Source organism: Eptatretus burgeri, chromosome 11, assembly GCF_056783735.1.
Source record: "Eptatretus burgeri isolate ZD-2024b chromosome 11, Ebu_testis_v1, whole genome shotgun sequence".
NCBI lineage: Eukaryota > Metazoa > Chordata > Myxini > Myxiniformes > Myxinidae > Eptatretus > Eptatretus burgeri.
The window spans coordinates 100,553,492-100,569,441 of NC_140971.1; the positions used below are offsets into that span (position 1 = coordinate 100,553,492).

At 42.3% G+C, this 15,950-nt stretch overlaps 1 protein-coding gene and 1 pseudogene across 4 annotated transcripts in view; one reads left to right on the forward strand and one right to left on the reverse strand.

The window, feature by feature from the left end:
* Positions 1-15,950, forward strand: part of LOC147017768 (chromodomain Y-like protein 2) — an 88,960-nt gene that overhangs the window by 59,113 nt on the left and 13,897 nt on the right. For 3 of the 4 annotated variants that reach the window (XM_085847667.1, XM_085847668.1, XM_085847670.1), the window contains one exon: positions 5,289-5,499. The exons of the other annotated variant lie outside the window; for it this stretch is intronic. In XM_085847667.1, coding sequence (XP_085703793.1) covers positions 5,289-5,499 — 211 coding nt within the window. The remainder of the gene's footprint in view (positions 1-5,288; positions 5,500-15,950) is intronic. 4 annotated transcript variants of the gene reach the window in all.
* Positions 6,883-12,390, reverse strand: LOC147017769 (uncharacterized; annotated as a pseudogene).

Genomic DNA, 15,950 nt, shown 5'->3' on the forward strand with positions numbered 1-15,950 from the left:
AATGATTTAGCAATGTGCCAAAATTAACCAGTTTCATTGAGCTGGTTTGATTGAGTGCACCGAAAATAACTTACGTTGGACTTAGTCCAAAACGGGGGCTTATGGATTTGGTGTGTGTGTGTGTGTGTGTGTGTGTGTGTGTGTGTGTGTGTGTGTGTGTGTGTGTGTGTGTGTGTGTGTGTGTGTGTGTGTGTGTGTGTGTGTGTGTGTGTGTGTGTGTGTGTGTGTGTGTGCGTGTGCATTCGCAACAATATCTCTGACATGTATGCACCGATTTTATTCATACTGCACAAAGTCAACACATGATGTGATACATATGCACATCATTTTGTTTCGAGATCAGATCCAAGACGGCCGACTGGTGGCCATTTTAGTTGTAAAAAAAAAAAACCCGATGTTGAACACGTCCTCAATCATTTCTCGGCCATGCATTTACCGATCTTCTTCAAACTTGGCACGCACATAACGAATGATGACTTACATATGTATGTCTTTTTATTTTTTTATTTTTTTTTCGACATATCCAAGATGGCCGACTGATAGCCATTTTGTTACTTAAACATGTCCCCATCCATTTCTCAGACACGCATGGTCCGATTTTGTTCAAACTAGGCACAAACACAGTACATGATGGCGAACACGTGCACCTAACTTTATTTTGCGATCTGATCAAAGATGGCCGACTGGTAGACTGGCAGCCATTTCAGTTGTAAATATATAAGGCAGGGGTTCCCAACCTGGGGTGCCCGCACCCCCTGGGGGTGCTAGATGGCATTTCAGGGGGTGCGACAAAGAGTGGCTTGTGTCCGAGAGTGACGAGGCATGAGTCATCATTCAGCCAGCTGCCAGTGTGCCTTGAGAAGTGGTAGTAGGTGGTTGTGTTGCGTAGATAGTAATCTCGTTTAGGCCTAAGTCACATTTGCCACGGCGGCCGTGGGGTCTGCAAAATCTACGGCCACTAGCAATTATAGGGCGGCCGCAGTATTTCCACGGTCACACAATGTAGCAGTCACATATGTTTTTATATTTCGGGTAGCCGCACGGCGTATTTATAAATTGTGGAGACCGAAAACATGGGGGTGCCGTACAGTCTTTGATTTGATGTTGCACGGTGACCTTAGGGCGTTCCTGCGGCGGCCATAGAATTTTCAAGGCAGACGCAAGGTGCCCGCAAGGCGACAGCAGGGGGACCGCAGGGGGGCCCTAAGGCGAACGTGCGGCTGGCCAGACGAACGGTAACGAGTGGGTTCTTTTTTTTCTTCTTCTTTTTTTTTTTTACTAGTTCTTTTGTTTCGATTTGTCGAATTGCTGCGTCGAACGTAGAAATGAAAAAAGTTATAACTCCACGCTATAATTGCACGGCGACCCCAACGGCCTGTAAAATATAGCCAAACGGCGTAGGGCCACCCTGAGGCCACCATAGAAACTCTGCGGCCGCCGCACGTTTCTGTCAATTCAGAGGGCGTACGGCCGCCGTATCCTCGCCGTAGAGCAAATGTGACTTAGGCCTTACGAGTATTTAATCAAAAGGAGAGAATAACCAAATTAACATATAAGTAAAGTAACTGATTGTCAGAGTATTGCTTTAAAAATCATTATGACGCAACATCTGACGTAATCATTGTACATCATTACATCTTCACTGTAGGCGTAAGATATTTGTCTTTGTTCATTTTTACGGGCGAGTGACTGGTTATAGTACACGTGGTGATGGGCTGGAAAACTGTTGCAGCGTGTTACAAATTTGCATTGTGTCTCCATACTGAGTGTGATTTATCTTAGCACTTTGACCGCCATACCTATTATTGCGTACTACCACTGGTGAGCACTTTATTAATAGAATTTAATCGTGAACATTATAAACTTTCGGAAAACTAGTATTAGGCACTTTTACGGAATAATGGTGATTTAACAATTGCTTGTTTAATAATCTTGAAGTTAGTATTTTATATTTGACATCAATTAATTGTAAAACCGTGTAGAAACGTGTGTTTTAAGTACTATTTAAATTTCGAACTACTTATGGGGGTCGCTGTGCTGAATAAAGGTTACTTGTGAGAGGGAGCATAATGCTAGTCTTTCTTAGATTTTTTTCATTAAGCACTTTATTGATAAATTTACTTACTTGCGGCTATTAGGTTTTTATTGTAATTAAATTATGTTTGCAAATTTTCAGCCTTATTATTAGTTATACAGTCTATGAAAGTGCTAATTAGTGTCCCTAATCCTGATGAGTGTTTCTATGTAATGTGAAGTTTTTAATAATCTAACTCGGTTTAGTTTTTCACTATATTATTTGCTTTTGCAAATGTTGTGAATAACTTGTAAATAAACTCCTAAATTGAATAGCTCAATTAAACTTTGAATCTTCTTAAATATGGATACTGATTTTTGCTCATAAAAACTTTGCAATATTGATTATAAATGTTATAAATTTATGTAACGAAATTAATTTATATATATTTGGTTTATTAGATAAATTAATTTTAAAGTTTACTATGAATCATTGTGCTTAATTGTAATTACATTACAAACCGTAGTTACACTTTGCTCATTATAATTAAATTTCATTGCAGGGTCCGATAGTATTGTTACGGATCTGGAAGCCATTTGCACTCAAACAGACAGCAGTCCCAAAGTTTAGTTATCTCGTTAAGTATGTGTATAGTTAGAACCCCCCTTGTGTCTAATCCTAATAGGAATTAAATGTGTGTGCTGCGGTTTCTTTTAAGTTGTGTTTTTGTTCGTTGTTGGATTTAATAACCTAACTGCAAAGGATGTGATGCAGTTGGTGAAAGACTTCTTTGCCAAACATGATTTAGATATCAAACTCATTGGTTCTGTGTGCACTGACAGGGCACCTGCAATGCTTGGAAATAAATCTGGATTTTCTGCATTGATGAAAAAGGAGATTCCAGACTTGCAAGTTACCCATTGTTTTCTTCATCGGCATGCTTTGGCATCAAAAACATTGCCTCCAAATTTGAAGAAAGTCCTTGATACTTGTGTAAAGATCATCAACTGGATCAGGGGGAGAGCTTTGAACCATCGCATCTTCAAATCATTTTGTGAGGATCTGGGTTGTGAGTATTCAGTTTTGCTTTTCCACGCAGACGTCCATTGGTTGTCATGAGGACAAGCTTTAACCCGCTTCTTTGAACTGCGGGAAGAAATCAAAGTTTTTCTGGAGGAGCGTGAATGTGATCTGGTTGGGGCATTGGAATCACAGGAATTCGCCCAAATGCTGGCTGACATGGCTGACATTTTCACTCGTATGAATGACCTGAGTATTTCTCTTCAAGGAAAAGGGATAAACATATTGAAGGCTTGTGAAAAGTTGAATTCCTTCAAAGGAAAGTTACATCTTTGGTGTCGAAGGATGGAAAGAGGCAGTCTCTCAAATTTTCCTTCACGAGAAGAGATGGTTGATGATGCTGGATCCATAACTCCTACAGTGCGTGAAGAAATTGTGGCTCATTTGGAAATGCTGTCAGAATCGTTTGATGGATATTTTGCTGCTGGAGACCTGAAGATTTCAGAAGAATGGATCATGAATCCATATTCCTATAATTTGGAGAAAATGTCAGATGATGAAGAGCTGAAGGAAGATCTTATTGATTTGCGGACAAATCGAACTCTTGAAATTCAATTTGAAAGCAAGACTTTGGAGGAGTTTTGGTGTGCAGCACTGGATATGTTCCCAAGACTTGGTGGAAAAGCACTCCGTGTCCTAATTCCATTTGCAACAACATACTTGTGTGAATGTGGATTCAGTTCTCTTTTGTCAATCAAGACAAAATCTAGGAATCGCCTGAATCCACAGGCAGACCTACGGATCGCAGTCAGCAAGAAGGTTCCACGTTTTGACAAAATTGTGAATGAGAAGCAGGAGCAAAGAAGTCATTGAATTTTATGTTCACAATTGGGATTGATTTTACTGTTTACAATTTTTTTCTGAATATATTAGAATCTAATTGCTCAATTTATATTTGCATTTTATGCACTGAGTTAAAAGCTTATTTTTTAAGTTCAATTTGTTCACCCGCAGTATTGTATGTGGTTCAATTTGTGGTTCAGAAATTATAAATTAGACTTCTTCATCTTAAAATGTGATATTACTTTTGTAGGGGGTGTGAACATTAATTGAACATTTCCTATGGGTGTGGGGCATAGAAAAGGTTGGGAACTACTGATATAAGGGCTATCCCTTTAACTTTGCACAGAAAAATTACTAAAACATTGGGGGCGATGACATTTTATGTCTCTTTTTCTTGTTCTTTTTTCTGATTTTAAAAGTATAGATTAGAGGGAAATGTGGTTTCTACAATGGTATGCTCCATATTTTAAAATGTATTTCTACAACATGCTCCATATTTTAAAAATGGGACTTTTTAATAAAAAATTTTTACCAATATCAAATATTAGCTTTCCAGTTTTTTATTTGTTTATTTCTCCTATCCTTTTTCTCCCTCACCTGTTTTTTATTCATATAATTAAATGCTGCATCTTGCCTCCATATGGTTTGTTGAATAATTTTGTGTTGGCAGTTTAACAGGAAGCCCCTTGTGTGAACTCGGCATTATTCGCATGTTGTTTGCATTTGCTTGTTTGTAAACTTCTTTGTTAATGTTGCTCTTATTTGAGCGTTGTCTTTTTGCACAAACATTTTCATGTAAGATCAAAATTAATTTCTAACAAGTGATGCCAGGCCTCACCCTCTCCTCCCAAAGGATTGCCAGTGCCCATTCCTCCATTCCAAAGTTATCACTCCACCCCCGTACCTGCCCTTCCAAATCGCCGCACCCCCACCCCCACCCTCCGATGGATTACCCGTCTCCTGTCCATCCCCCTCCAAGCGGATCATCAGTGCCCGACCCTCCACTCCTGGCAAATCACCCGTTGCCCACCCCTCCTCTCCCAGCGGATCGCCCAGCACCCATCCCTCCCCTCCTGGGGGATCGCCCGATCCTCCACTCCTGGCAGATTTCCTGGTGCCTGACTCTCCACTCCCAGCAGATCGGCGGCACCTATCCCTCCCCTCCCAGCGCATTACCTGTCCCTCCCCTCCCTGTGGATTGCCCTGCACCACCCCCTCCCTCCCATCAAGTGGGAGTGGTTTTGTGCTCCACTGTCCCATCAAGTGGGTGTGGTTTTGTCCTACCCTCACCCATCGGGTCTGTGTTGTTTTGTCCTTCCCTAGCCCATCAAATTGGTGTGGTTTTGCTGTGCCCACCTTGGAGGGCATGACTAACTGAACCATAACTCTTCACCCCCACCTCCTTCCTCAGAGACTTTGTGAGTGCATTCATCTACTTTCGAAAACCCATTGTGGCTGCTGTGGGAGGGCCTGCTGTGGGTCTTGGTGCTGCATTGCTTGGTCTTTGCGACATTGTTTTTGCCAGTGAAAAAGCTTCATTTGAGACTCCATACGCAGTGATGGGACAGAGCCCAGAGGGATGTGCTTCTTACACCTTCCCCCGCACCATGGGATATTTGGCTGTATGTACTTCCATCCCGAGCACTTTTCCTGTAGTTCTCACTTCCTTGCAACCATTTAACTGACATATTTCTTGTAATCTGATTACTATTCTTTTTCTCCATAATTTTGTTTTTGTGAGTTGTATTTTGTTCTTTTTTTTAATGTTCCGAATGGCATGCATTGATTGTATTAAGGAACATAATACACACATACATACACACACTTCTTTTAACTGATCCCCTAATGACCTTGCAGCATGTCTCGACCCAGATGGTGCCATACACACACACACACACACACACACACACACATGATTGCTAGTTGTGTTCCGCTTCTCTCCACTTTTCTTAAGTTCCTGTATGTGCATCGCCAGCTGACACAATCACTGGCAACTGGCTCCCATGTCTCCGGATCAATGTATCACGTCTGCATAAGGCCTTGTAGTCCATTTACCATCCTTATGAGTTCAATAGCGGACCTTGCAATCGTCTATAGTACAAAGTCTTAAAGTGGATTTGCTATACCACTGGGTCTCTGAAGCAATTCAGCTTGGTTGTCCTCGGACCAACTTTGGGCAATTTTTAAAAAAATGCAAATTAAGGCCACCATTACCAAAAAACCTGTTTTCTTCAATATCTTTGCAACTATGCATGATAATGTCACAAAAATGATGTCTAGACCTACGTTTTCATGGTCAAGGATTGCGATAAAGGCATATAAAAAGTTATCACATGTATTTATTTTGTCTGTATGTAAAGTAATTGCCACCATTACCCCAAAACCTATTTTCTGCAATATCTTTGCAACTATGCATGGTAATGTCACAAACATGGTGTCTAGACCTATGTTTTCATGGTCAATGATTACGATAAAGACACTTAAAAAGTTTTCACATGTATATATTTTACCTGAATGTAAATTATTTTCTGCAATTGAAGAAAAAATGATTTTTTTCAAAATCTTTTCAATGAATCATGTTAACGTCACAAATGATGTCTATATACATGTTTAAATGGTCAACGGTAAAGATAAGCACATCACCACTACATGTTTGTCATTTAATTGAATTGTCAAGTATAGGCCATGTTAGTTCTTATTGCATGCATATCTCCAATGCCATTTTCATGGATATCTCCAAAGACTTTGATTTGAGTCTATTGTCTATGCCCATATAATAATAACACAAGCATCTATCGAATCTCACTTTAATACTGTTGCACAAAATGGGATACATATAGTCTTTAATGAATAGCTTCCAGAAAATGATCGTGAATATTCAACGTATATAGTTGACATGGGTTGAATATATATACGACAATGATTAGATTGTGTGTGTATATATATATATATATATATATATATATATATATATATATATATATATATATATATATATATATATATATATATATATATATATATATATATATATATCAATGATTAGATTGAAAAGCTACAAAGTACAAAATTACAAAACATTATTTAACAGTGAAGGTGCATGTATGGTTGTGTTCATCAGTTGCTACGATACTGATTCAGGATCATTGTTCTAGTGCGATATATTCAGTAGTTGCTGTGCTAAAGGAGTATGCGTACATTAATTACAACTACAGGTACACATGCAGGTCTAAATTACTAAGTATGATTGAAGATAAACTAGTTAATGTGTAGCTGATACCCATCCCCTTCCTCATCCCCCTCAGAATCATCCTCTACTTGAGGCCCCTCCCCATTGTCATCCGCATCAACACTTATCTTGAAAGGGTTACAACACTCATCGCGAGCTGTACACGTGCAATAGATGGTACATGACATTACTTCCGTGGCGGCTGCAAGCCTCTGTGCTACATGCCTTGCCTTCTGCTTTGCAACCACAGCTGATGACATCAATCAGACCTGGAGGAGCCGGGGGATCAGTGTCAAAACTGAGTGACGGGATACCGTCATTCACCTCCCACCCAAACCGCGTGATGTCCACATGAGGAGGACCTTGCTGATCAGCAGCCTTCCACAACATCATCTGAAGATGTGCTCTCCGCACATGAAGAAGCAAATTAGTTTCTGTGGGAGGCAACACCATGATGCGCATTGGCTTCCCTTGCTTCCTGGAGTAGATCTGGTAGCATGCCACATTCATCGAGGTTCCCCGTGGCTGACCATACATAGCCGCAAATAACCGCTGACCTGTTTCCATCAGATCAACATCCGTGGCGTCCTCCTCACCCAACACCTCAAACAACCCAGGAAAGTCACCTGCTTGCAGAGCATTCAGAGCACTGATTTTCCCTTTATTGAATGGGTAGGACACAGTGTCCCGGCCGCTCAGCACATGCATCCCCAGTAACTGCAGATATTTGGAACCCAGCAGCAAACAGGTCGCGTTGATGTCTCTAACCACCCCATTCCAGCGCTCCATTTGGATACTACATGTACAATGCAGCTGCATTTTCCAGACCCAGTATACCAGCAGAACAAATGCATTGGTATCATCGCTGAGGATCCGGATCACTGTCTTGCCCAAATCGGCTGCTTGTAGCAGATATGCAATCATCGTGACATCTGCCTCGTCATGCGCAAAGCCGCCGTCATCTCGACTGTCCATCGTTATACCCGCACCCAGGTTGAATGTTGACAGCACCCATTAGAGCCTCCGCTTGGTGTGCTTGTTCTTGAGAATGGCATCCCGCTTCGGCAGAGGACCGTTGAGGGTGAGGTTGTAGTTTGTGGAGCCCTCACCAGCACGTCGCATCCTCTCGTGATCTTTGGCTGATAGATCGTCATACCTGTCAAAGACCAAAATCTGCTCGGTGCCAGCGGAGTAACAGGAGAGATGGCGCTTGATGCTCTCAGCGAGGACTGAGGCGTCCCCTCTATGCGGCCAGCTGATGTGATAGAGCAGCTGCTGCGCATCCACTATGACAATGTCTGGAGCTGCAGCACTGAGTTGCCGCACACCGAGACGATTGGCGAGCGCAGATTTGCTGCCCTTCAGCAAGCAGCCATATTCATTAATGAGTGATGGAGGTACTGCACACAGCTCGTACTGGAAGATGTCGCTGTGGTCGTGGGATCACAAGGTTCATAACTCCAGGTCGAGCATTACCCAGCTCTATGATGCCAGCCGGATTCTGCTGGAACTCATGAGCCATGACGTGGGTCTCTCGGCGTCCATTGGGAGTTGAAACCAGGAGGTAAAAATTGTCGAACGACCCAAAGATTGTCCCCACCCTCCATTCCAAGCCCATGGCCTGATGTAGCACACTGCTCTTTTCACCCGCAAATTTTTGCAGCTGATTTGCGGAAACGTATGATCGCGTCATAGGACACGATGAAACCGTGATCATGGAGGAGCTTGATCAACTCTGAACTCCCATACCTGTGATGAAGCTTCACTGCCAGCCCCAGCGTTGTCTGGGTTCTAGTGCCTGCGATGTGACTTTGTATAGCTTGGATTAGACTGAGAGACTTTTTTGTCATCTTCCCCCCCGAAACCAATTCTGAAATTATCTTGAGCAGTGTGGTGCTAGTTTGTTTGAGTGTGTTGTTGTACGTGAATTCTCCAAGATCATAGTTTGCGCTATTGTACTGTACAGCTCGTGCCTCACCTTTGACCTACCTTACCACAGTGTCCACACTATTTTCGTCAACTGAATCGACTTCGACCAGCTTCAAGGATTTACCCACAAGATGCCTAAACCCTACAACTGAGGCAAAACCCTCCATATGTATAACGACAATGTCATTACCAAAATAGTTTGTGATATTTTGGAACATCTGCCTGCAAGATAACAATCCACCTAAACTACAGTACATATCATGTAATTCAATAGCTGTCCATGTACGGAGTTGTTGGTTTGCATACATGTCATTAATTATGATTCAGAGCATCATCATCGATTACATCAGAGTTCAATGACAAATTGGTATACTTAAAGTCCGGTCACACCTTGACGTTTTAGCCAGCGATGGCAATGTATGTAAAACGCTGGCTTACGTTGAACTTTTGATGTTTTTTTTTAAAGATTCGGACGTATTCATAGCGACTTGGTCTTCTGTATAACGCATTGGTAACTACACAGAATGTTTCGTTGTGTTATAGATAACATACCAACGAATGCTGAACCTATTGTCGACCTACACAACCGATGCCCAACGATAGTCTAACTTAGGCATAGCGCGTTGCACGCATCGCCGACGATGTCGTGACGTAGCCTATTAAAAGGCTGACGCACAACGATTCGAATCATAACTGCCGTAGAAATGGAAGTGTCAACATCGCTGTCACACCTTGGCGATCTTGCCAGCGTATGCCGACCTAAGAAAAATGTGTCTAAAACGTTGGGGCACGTCAAATACGGTATGAGTAAGTTTGGTATACGTGAGTAGAACGCTAAAGTACGCTATCATACGTCGTAGTAAGTAGAGTACGTCAAGAAATTTTAAACATGTTCAAAATTTTACGACGTACTCGGCATATGACACACGTTCCGCATGCGATGGGGATAAGTTTTACACACGATATGTGGACGCTTACACACGTCCACAAAGGCTACTTATAAGCTACTCATAAGTCGAAACACGTCGCGGTAATGTCTTTTTTATGCGAAACTTATTTCTACCTTATGTTTGACGTGCTTTGAACCAATTCTTGACGTAGTCCCAACACACATCGACGTATGTAGACGTATTCCAATGACGTCTTCCGGTCGACAAAAAAAAAAAAATGAACGTGTTTCTAGCTTACAACTGCCATACAAAGACATGTTCCCAGCGGTTTTGGGAATTGGTATATAAAAATGCTGCTCATAAAAGGGGAACCCAACAGTGTTTTTGAGTCCTTTTTGAGTCGATGTCCATGTCAGCAGTAACAGTATCAGTATTAGTATTAGTATTAGTATTAGTAGTTGTTTGTTCATGTTGGCAGTAGTAGGTGAGTGTGAGGGGGAGGGTGTGGGTTATGATGGATCGTCCTTGCGTCCGCGTGTCCACGGGTAGGAGACATCTTTTCACCATTGTTCGAAGTTCTTCGCGGCTAATTTTTTATGGGGCTTTTTCAACAATGAGCTATGGCTTGTTTTTACGATTTAGGTCTATTCATAACGGGTTGGACAAATGCACAATGAACTAATAATGTGCATAGAGCGCTTTGATTACTTATAGATACGATATACCAACGAATAATTATCATGAAGCCGGCGTTCACAAACTATGCCCAACGATAGCCTAACTTATCCATATCGTGCGGCAGTTTATCTTTGCCGGTGACGTGGGGTTTGCTATTCATAGGATGCCACTCAACGATTTAAATGGCTGCACCTCCACTATTGAAAGTAGACGCTTGCGCTCAACAATTGGATTTTTTTATACTCAACGACTTTTAAACGGTACCACTCAGCTATTTTCATTGTTTACAATGAACGATTTAAATTGCTGTCACTCGCCTTTGTTTTTTGATGCTGGCGCTCGGAAATTTTAATCGTTTTTATTGAACGTGCTAAATCGCTCAAACCCCACTATTGAAAGTAGACGCTTGCGCTCAACAATTCGATTTTTTTACACTCAACGACTTTTAAACGGTACCACTCAACTATTTTCATTGTTTACAATGAACAATTTAAATTGCTGTCACTCGCCTTTGTTTTTTGACGCTGGGGTTTGGAAATTTGAAGCGTTTCTTCTGAACGTGTTAAAACGCTCAAACTCGACTATTTTAAATAGACGCTGCCGATGGACAATTGGAATCATAGCCAAGCTAGACATCGAAGTGTGAACATCCTCGTCATGCCGAAGAAAAGTTTGAAGAATGCTGCAAATAAGTGTCCTGGCTGTGGCTGTGGACGCTGACGCAACGACGATCCATTATACCGACATCTTTCAGCCTATGAGTAACTTAAAAGTAACGTCTGTCGACGTGTGGCAACGATCGCGTAACGTGCCAACAACACGTTAATCATAGGTTAGAAATAAGTTTCGGGTACACTAAACATTACCTCGGCGTGTCTCAACTTATGATTAACTTACAAGTAGCATGTGTTGACGTCTGTCAACGATCGCAGACCGTGCATACAACTTGTGGCCAGCGTAGCGGAACGTGTGAGTCATACGCCGGCATACGTCGTGAAATTTCAAGCATGAAAAAATTTGAGGACAACCAAAAAGTACAACGTTTAAAGCCAGCGTACAACGACGTATGGCAGTGTTTTTCAGCATGCTCTCAATGTTATCAAAACTTACCCATAACGTATTCAACGTGTGCCAGCGTTTTAGAAAAAAAAAATCAAAAATCGGCATACGTTGGCTAAAACGTCAAGGTGTGACCGGGCCTTTAGGAATAACCATGAACGCATCATAACACTTTGGCTGATATGGTATTGCGCGTCTGCAGCAGGTAAATCTGTAAGAACACCTTTGATGCGGATTTCAACCTTTCTACCCCAATCATCATTTCTCTGCTCACATACATCTAAAAGTACATCTTTGAAAGGTGTAAGGCCAGGGCGATCACTGGTCTCGCACTGGATTATATGCTCCCACCTGTCAGGGTGTTTGGGGTCTTTAGGAAGACCACAGATCAAACAATGTTTTTTTTTTAATTGAAACGTTGGAAGTTGAGACCTTCTTACTCTGCTAGTCTCTGGTTCACTCTCTGTTGTTGAAAAGTCTTCTTTCCTTTTCTTGGTTATATACTTAGCCACATTCTGTTTCGATGTGTAAGTACAGTAACACGTCTTCTGACATTCCACAGATGAATTCTCTCCCTGTGAGTCCAAAATGGCCTGTAACTTGACATGAACATCATCGTCGCCCCTCTCTTTACTCCGCTGAATCATTGTCCTGATGCCTTGGACTCTGACTGTCTGATGGGGTCCCTTCTCATGGCAGATCGGGAGGAGGCACGTTTCGCTAGCCATTTCGATCACCTGAAAAGAGAATTGAGTATGTTTTGAGAGCCGCCACAGTTATGTCATATATATGTATATATGTGTGTGTATATATATATATATATATATATATATATATATATATATATATATATATATATGTATGTATATATATATGTATATATATATATATATATGTATATATATATATATGTATATGTATATATATATATATATATATATATATATATATATATGTATGTATGTATGTATATATGTATGTATGTACATATTGTTACGGATTCGCGCAAGCCGGCGTGCTGACGGCCACGTAACTCGAATCGCGGCACGTCGCCCACCGGACGGACAATCCAGTCGTGACCCTCTCGGACTAACGCCGGGAACCAGTCACGGGTGGACCTTTCGGTCTCACCGCGATCGAGCCAATCAGCCCCCGCGTGGGATAGGGTTGCTCGCCAAATTCGACCTACCTAAGTACCCACGCGGAGGGTATATCGGGCGATCGCACCTCGCCGCAGGTCGACTTCGAACACGGGCCACTTAAGCGACCCGTTCCGTACTATCGGGATAACCGAGCGGTGTTATTCGTCGACCTCGACGGTTCGATTAATTATCGGGCGTATTCAGCCCACTACCAACCCTTTACGTGAAGCAAGATGAGGATTCAATGAGAGAAATGACGAAGCGAAGCGGGAAACAGTTCAACACAAAGCACATTTATTCGCGATGAACGGAAAGCACACATATTCAATTCCACCAAAAGCACATAGAAAAGAAAAACACAATGCAATTTACACAAAAAGCAAATGCGACAATGCAGATCTAATACCGATTACGCGAGCACACGGCAACACTTATACAATTTTACTTCACAGACGGCGCCGACAACACACATTCCCAAAAACCAAGAAAAAGAACAGAGAACCCTCAAAGATGAGGCGGGCCTGAGGCCGAGACCGGGTCGGGCCTACCCGTCTGGTGATGAGACGCGGAGCGGCGATGGTGCCTCAACTCCGCGGGCCTCGCGGGCAGTGTCTGGTAGGGGGTGGGAAAGGGGCCCCCTTGGTCGCACTATCTCAGCGCGGGGGGAAACAGGAGGGGGTTGCTGATGCTCGGGGTATAGAGGATTCCTACTCTGCCTCGAGTCCCGCGACGAGCGTCTCCACCTCGGCCAGGTCGCGCTGTCGGCCTCCCTGGGGTGCAGCTCCCTGCACGATGCGAGCACCCCCTCGTCTGCCCTCGCCGCCTCTCCACAGCTCCGTCCCCTCCGCTCCGACTCCAACGCACACGACGACGACCAGCTCCTTTTTGCTCCTTCTTCCCAACTCCACCGCCCGCGAAGTCTTAACTCTCTCTTTTCTTGACTGACGAACACGGTCGCTTTTATAAGCCCCGTGGCTTCGCTCTCTCAGCTTTGACCCCCTCCCTTCGACCTTTCACCTCGCTCCCCATTGGCCCGAGAAAAAGTGGGCGTGAATGCTTTTTGATCCATAAATTTGCATATATTGATCGCCCTCCAACGCCCTGGGGGCGGGGCCAAATCGCCCCTCGCTCACCGATTGGACGGAACAAAAGTGGGCGTGTGTCGTTTTTGATCCGTTTTTGAAGTGGAAAATCCGTGGTTTTGTACACGCTGTTCGGCGCGCGCCCTGCACGAGTCCAACACCGGTACCCACAAGCGGCGCAAGAACTGTGGCGATGCGACGGTTGCGAGGTGTGACGTGAAGCGGCGCCGCGGTGGGTGGTTGATGTGGTGGTTGGTGGTGGTAACAATGGCGGTTGGTCCAAATTAAAGATAGTAAAAGAAAAACGGCTATCCTGAAGAGTCGCAGCACGCATGAATAACATTTATTCCCACTAGACAACAGGTTTGGGCCTAACTACACATATACTTACCGAGATACCTCACCTAAGGGACCTGAATGGTGGTTTGCGAATTTGGTAACCACAACAATATATATATATATATATATATATATATATATATATATATATATATATATATGTATGTATGTATGTATGTATGTATATATGTATATATGTATGTATGTATGTATATATATATGTATATATGTATGTATGTATGTATATATGTATGTATGTATATATATATATATATATATATATATATATATATATGTATATATATGTATGTATGTATGTATGTATGTATATATGTATATATATGTATATATATATATATATGTATATATGTATATATATATATATATATATATATATATATATGTATATATATATATATATATATATATATATATATATATATATATATATATATATATATATATATATATATATATATATATATATATATATATATATATATGTATGTATATATATGTGATAACTTTTTACATGCCTTTATCGTAATGCTTGACCATGAAAACATAGGTCTAGACACCATGTTTGTGACATTACCATGCATAGTTGCAAAGATATTGAAGAAAATAGGTTTTTCGGTAATGGTGGCCCTAATTTGCATATTTAAAAAAATGCCCAAAGTTGTTTCGAGGACAACCAAGCTGAATTGCTTCAGGGACCCCATGGCATAGCAAATCCACCAAAAAACCTTATACCATAGACCATTGCCAGGTTCTCCAAATGGCAAATGGACTATTGTTGCAGAGCACTGGATGGCCTATGGGCCTTTTACCTATCGCAGGCTCACTGTACAGTCTGTCCTTTAGAATTCTGCCGTCTTCCATACGACACACATGGCCAAGCCATTGTAAACGACGCTGGCTCAGTGTGGCACACATGCTTGGGATATTGGCTTGCTCAAGGATGTCTGTGTTAGGGATGTGGTCCTGCCATATAATACCAGGTATACGCCTGAGGCAACGGAGATGGAAAATGTTCAGTCAGCGCTCCTGGATAGTGTACATTGTCCACGTCTCACTGCCATGGTGCAAAGTGCTAAGAACACATAACCGATACACACGAACGTTGGTGTTCTTTGTGAGTGCGTCATTTTGCTAATCCGGACATGGCAGTTGATGCCTTCCCGATTAGTTTGTTTATCTCGGTGGTGATAGATAGGTTGCTAGTGATGGTTGATCCCAGATAGGTGAACTCTTGGACCACTTCCAAGGTATGGGCACCAATGTGGGTGACCTCATCAGTATTTTTGAGACTGATCAGGTCAGGCCAAATTCTTTGCATGCAGCTGCAAACCTTTCAATGAGTCTCTCTAGACACTCCTCACTGTGGGATATCAGGACAGTATCATCAGCAAAGAGTAGTTCCCTAATGAGGACCTTGCGAACCGTTGTCATTGCTTTTAGATGAGCCAAGTTGAACATATTGCTGTCTGACCTTGTGTGGTGGAAGACTCCCTACTTCGAAGGACCCAAAAGCGTGAGAGAGTAGCAACGAGAAAAATATCCCAAATAATGTGGGTGCAAGTACACAGCCCTGTTTCACGCCGCTGAAGATGGGAAAGACATCTAAGGCGGCACCGCCATACTGCACAATGCCTTTCATGTTGTCATAAAATGAGGAGATTATGTTCAGTAGTTTTCGGGAGTAGTTTTGGGACTGGATTATGT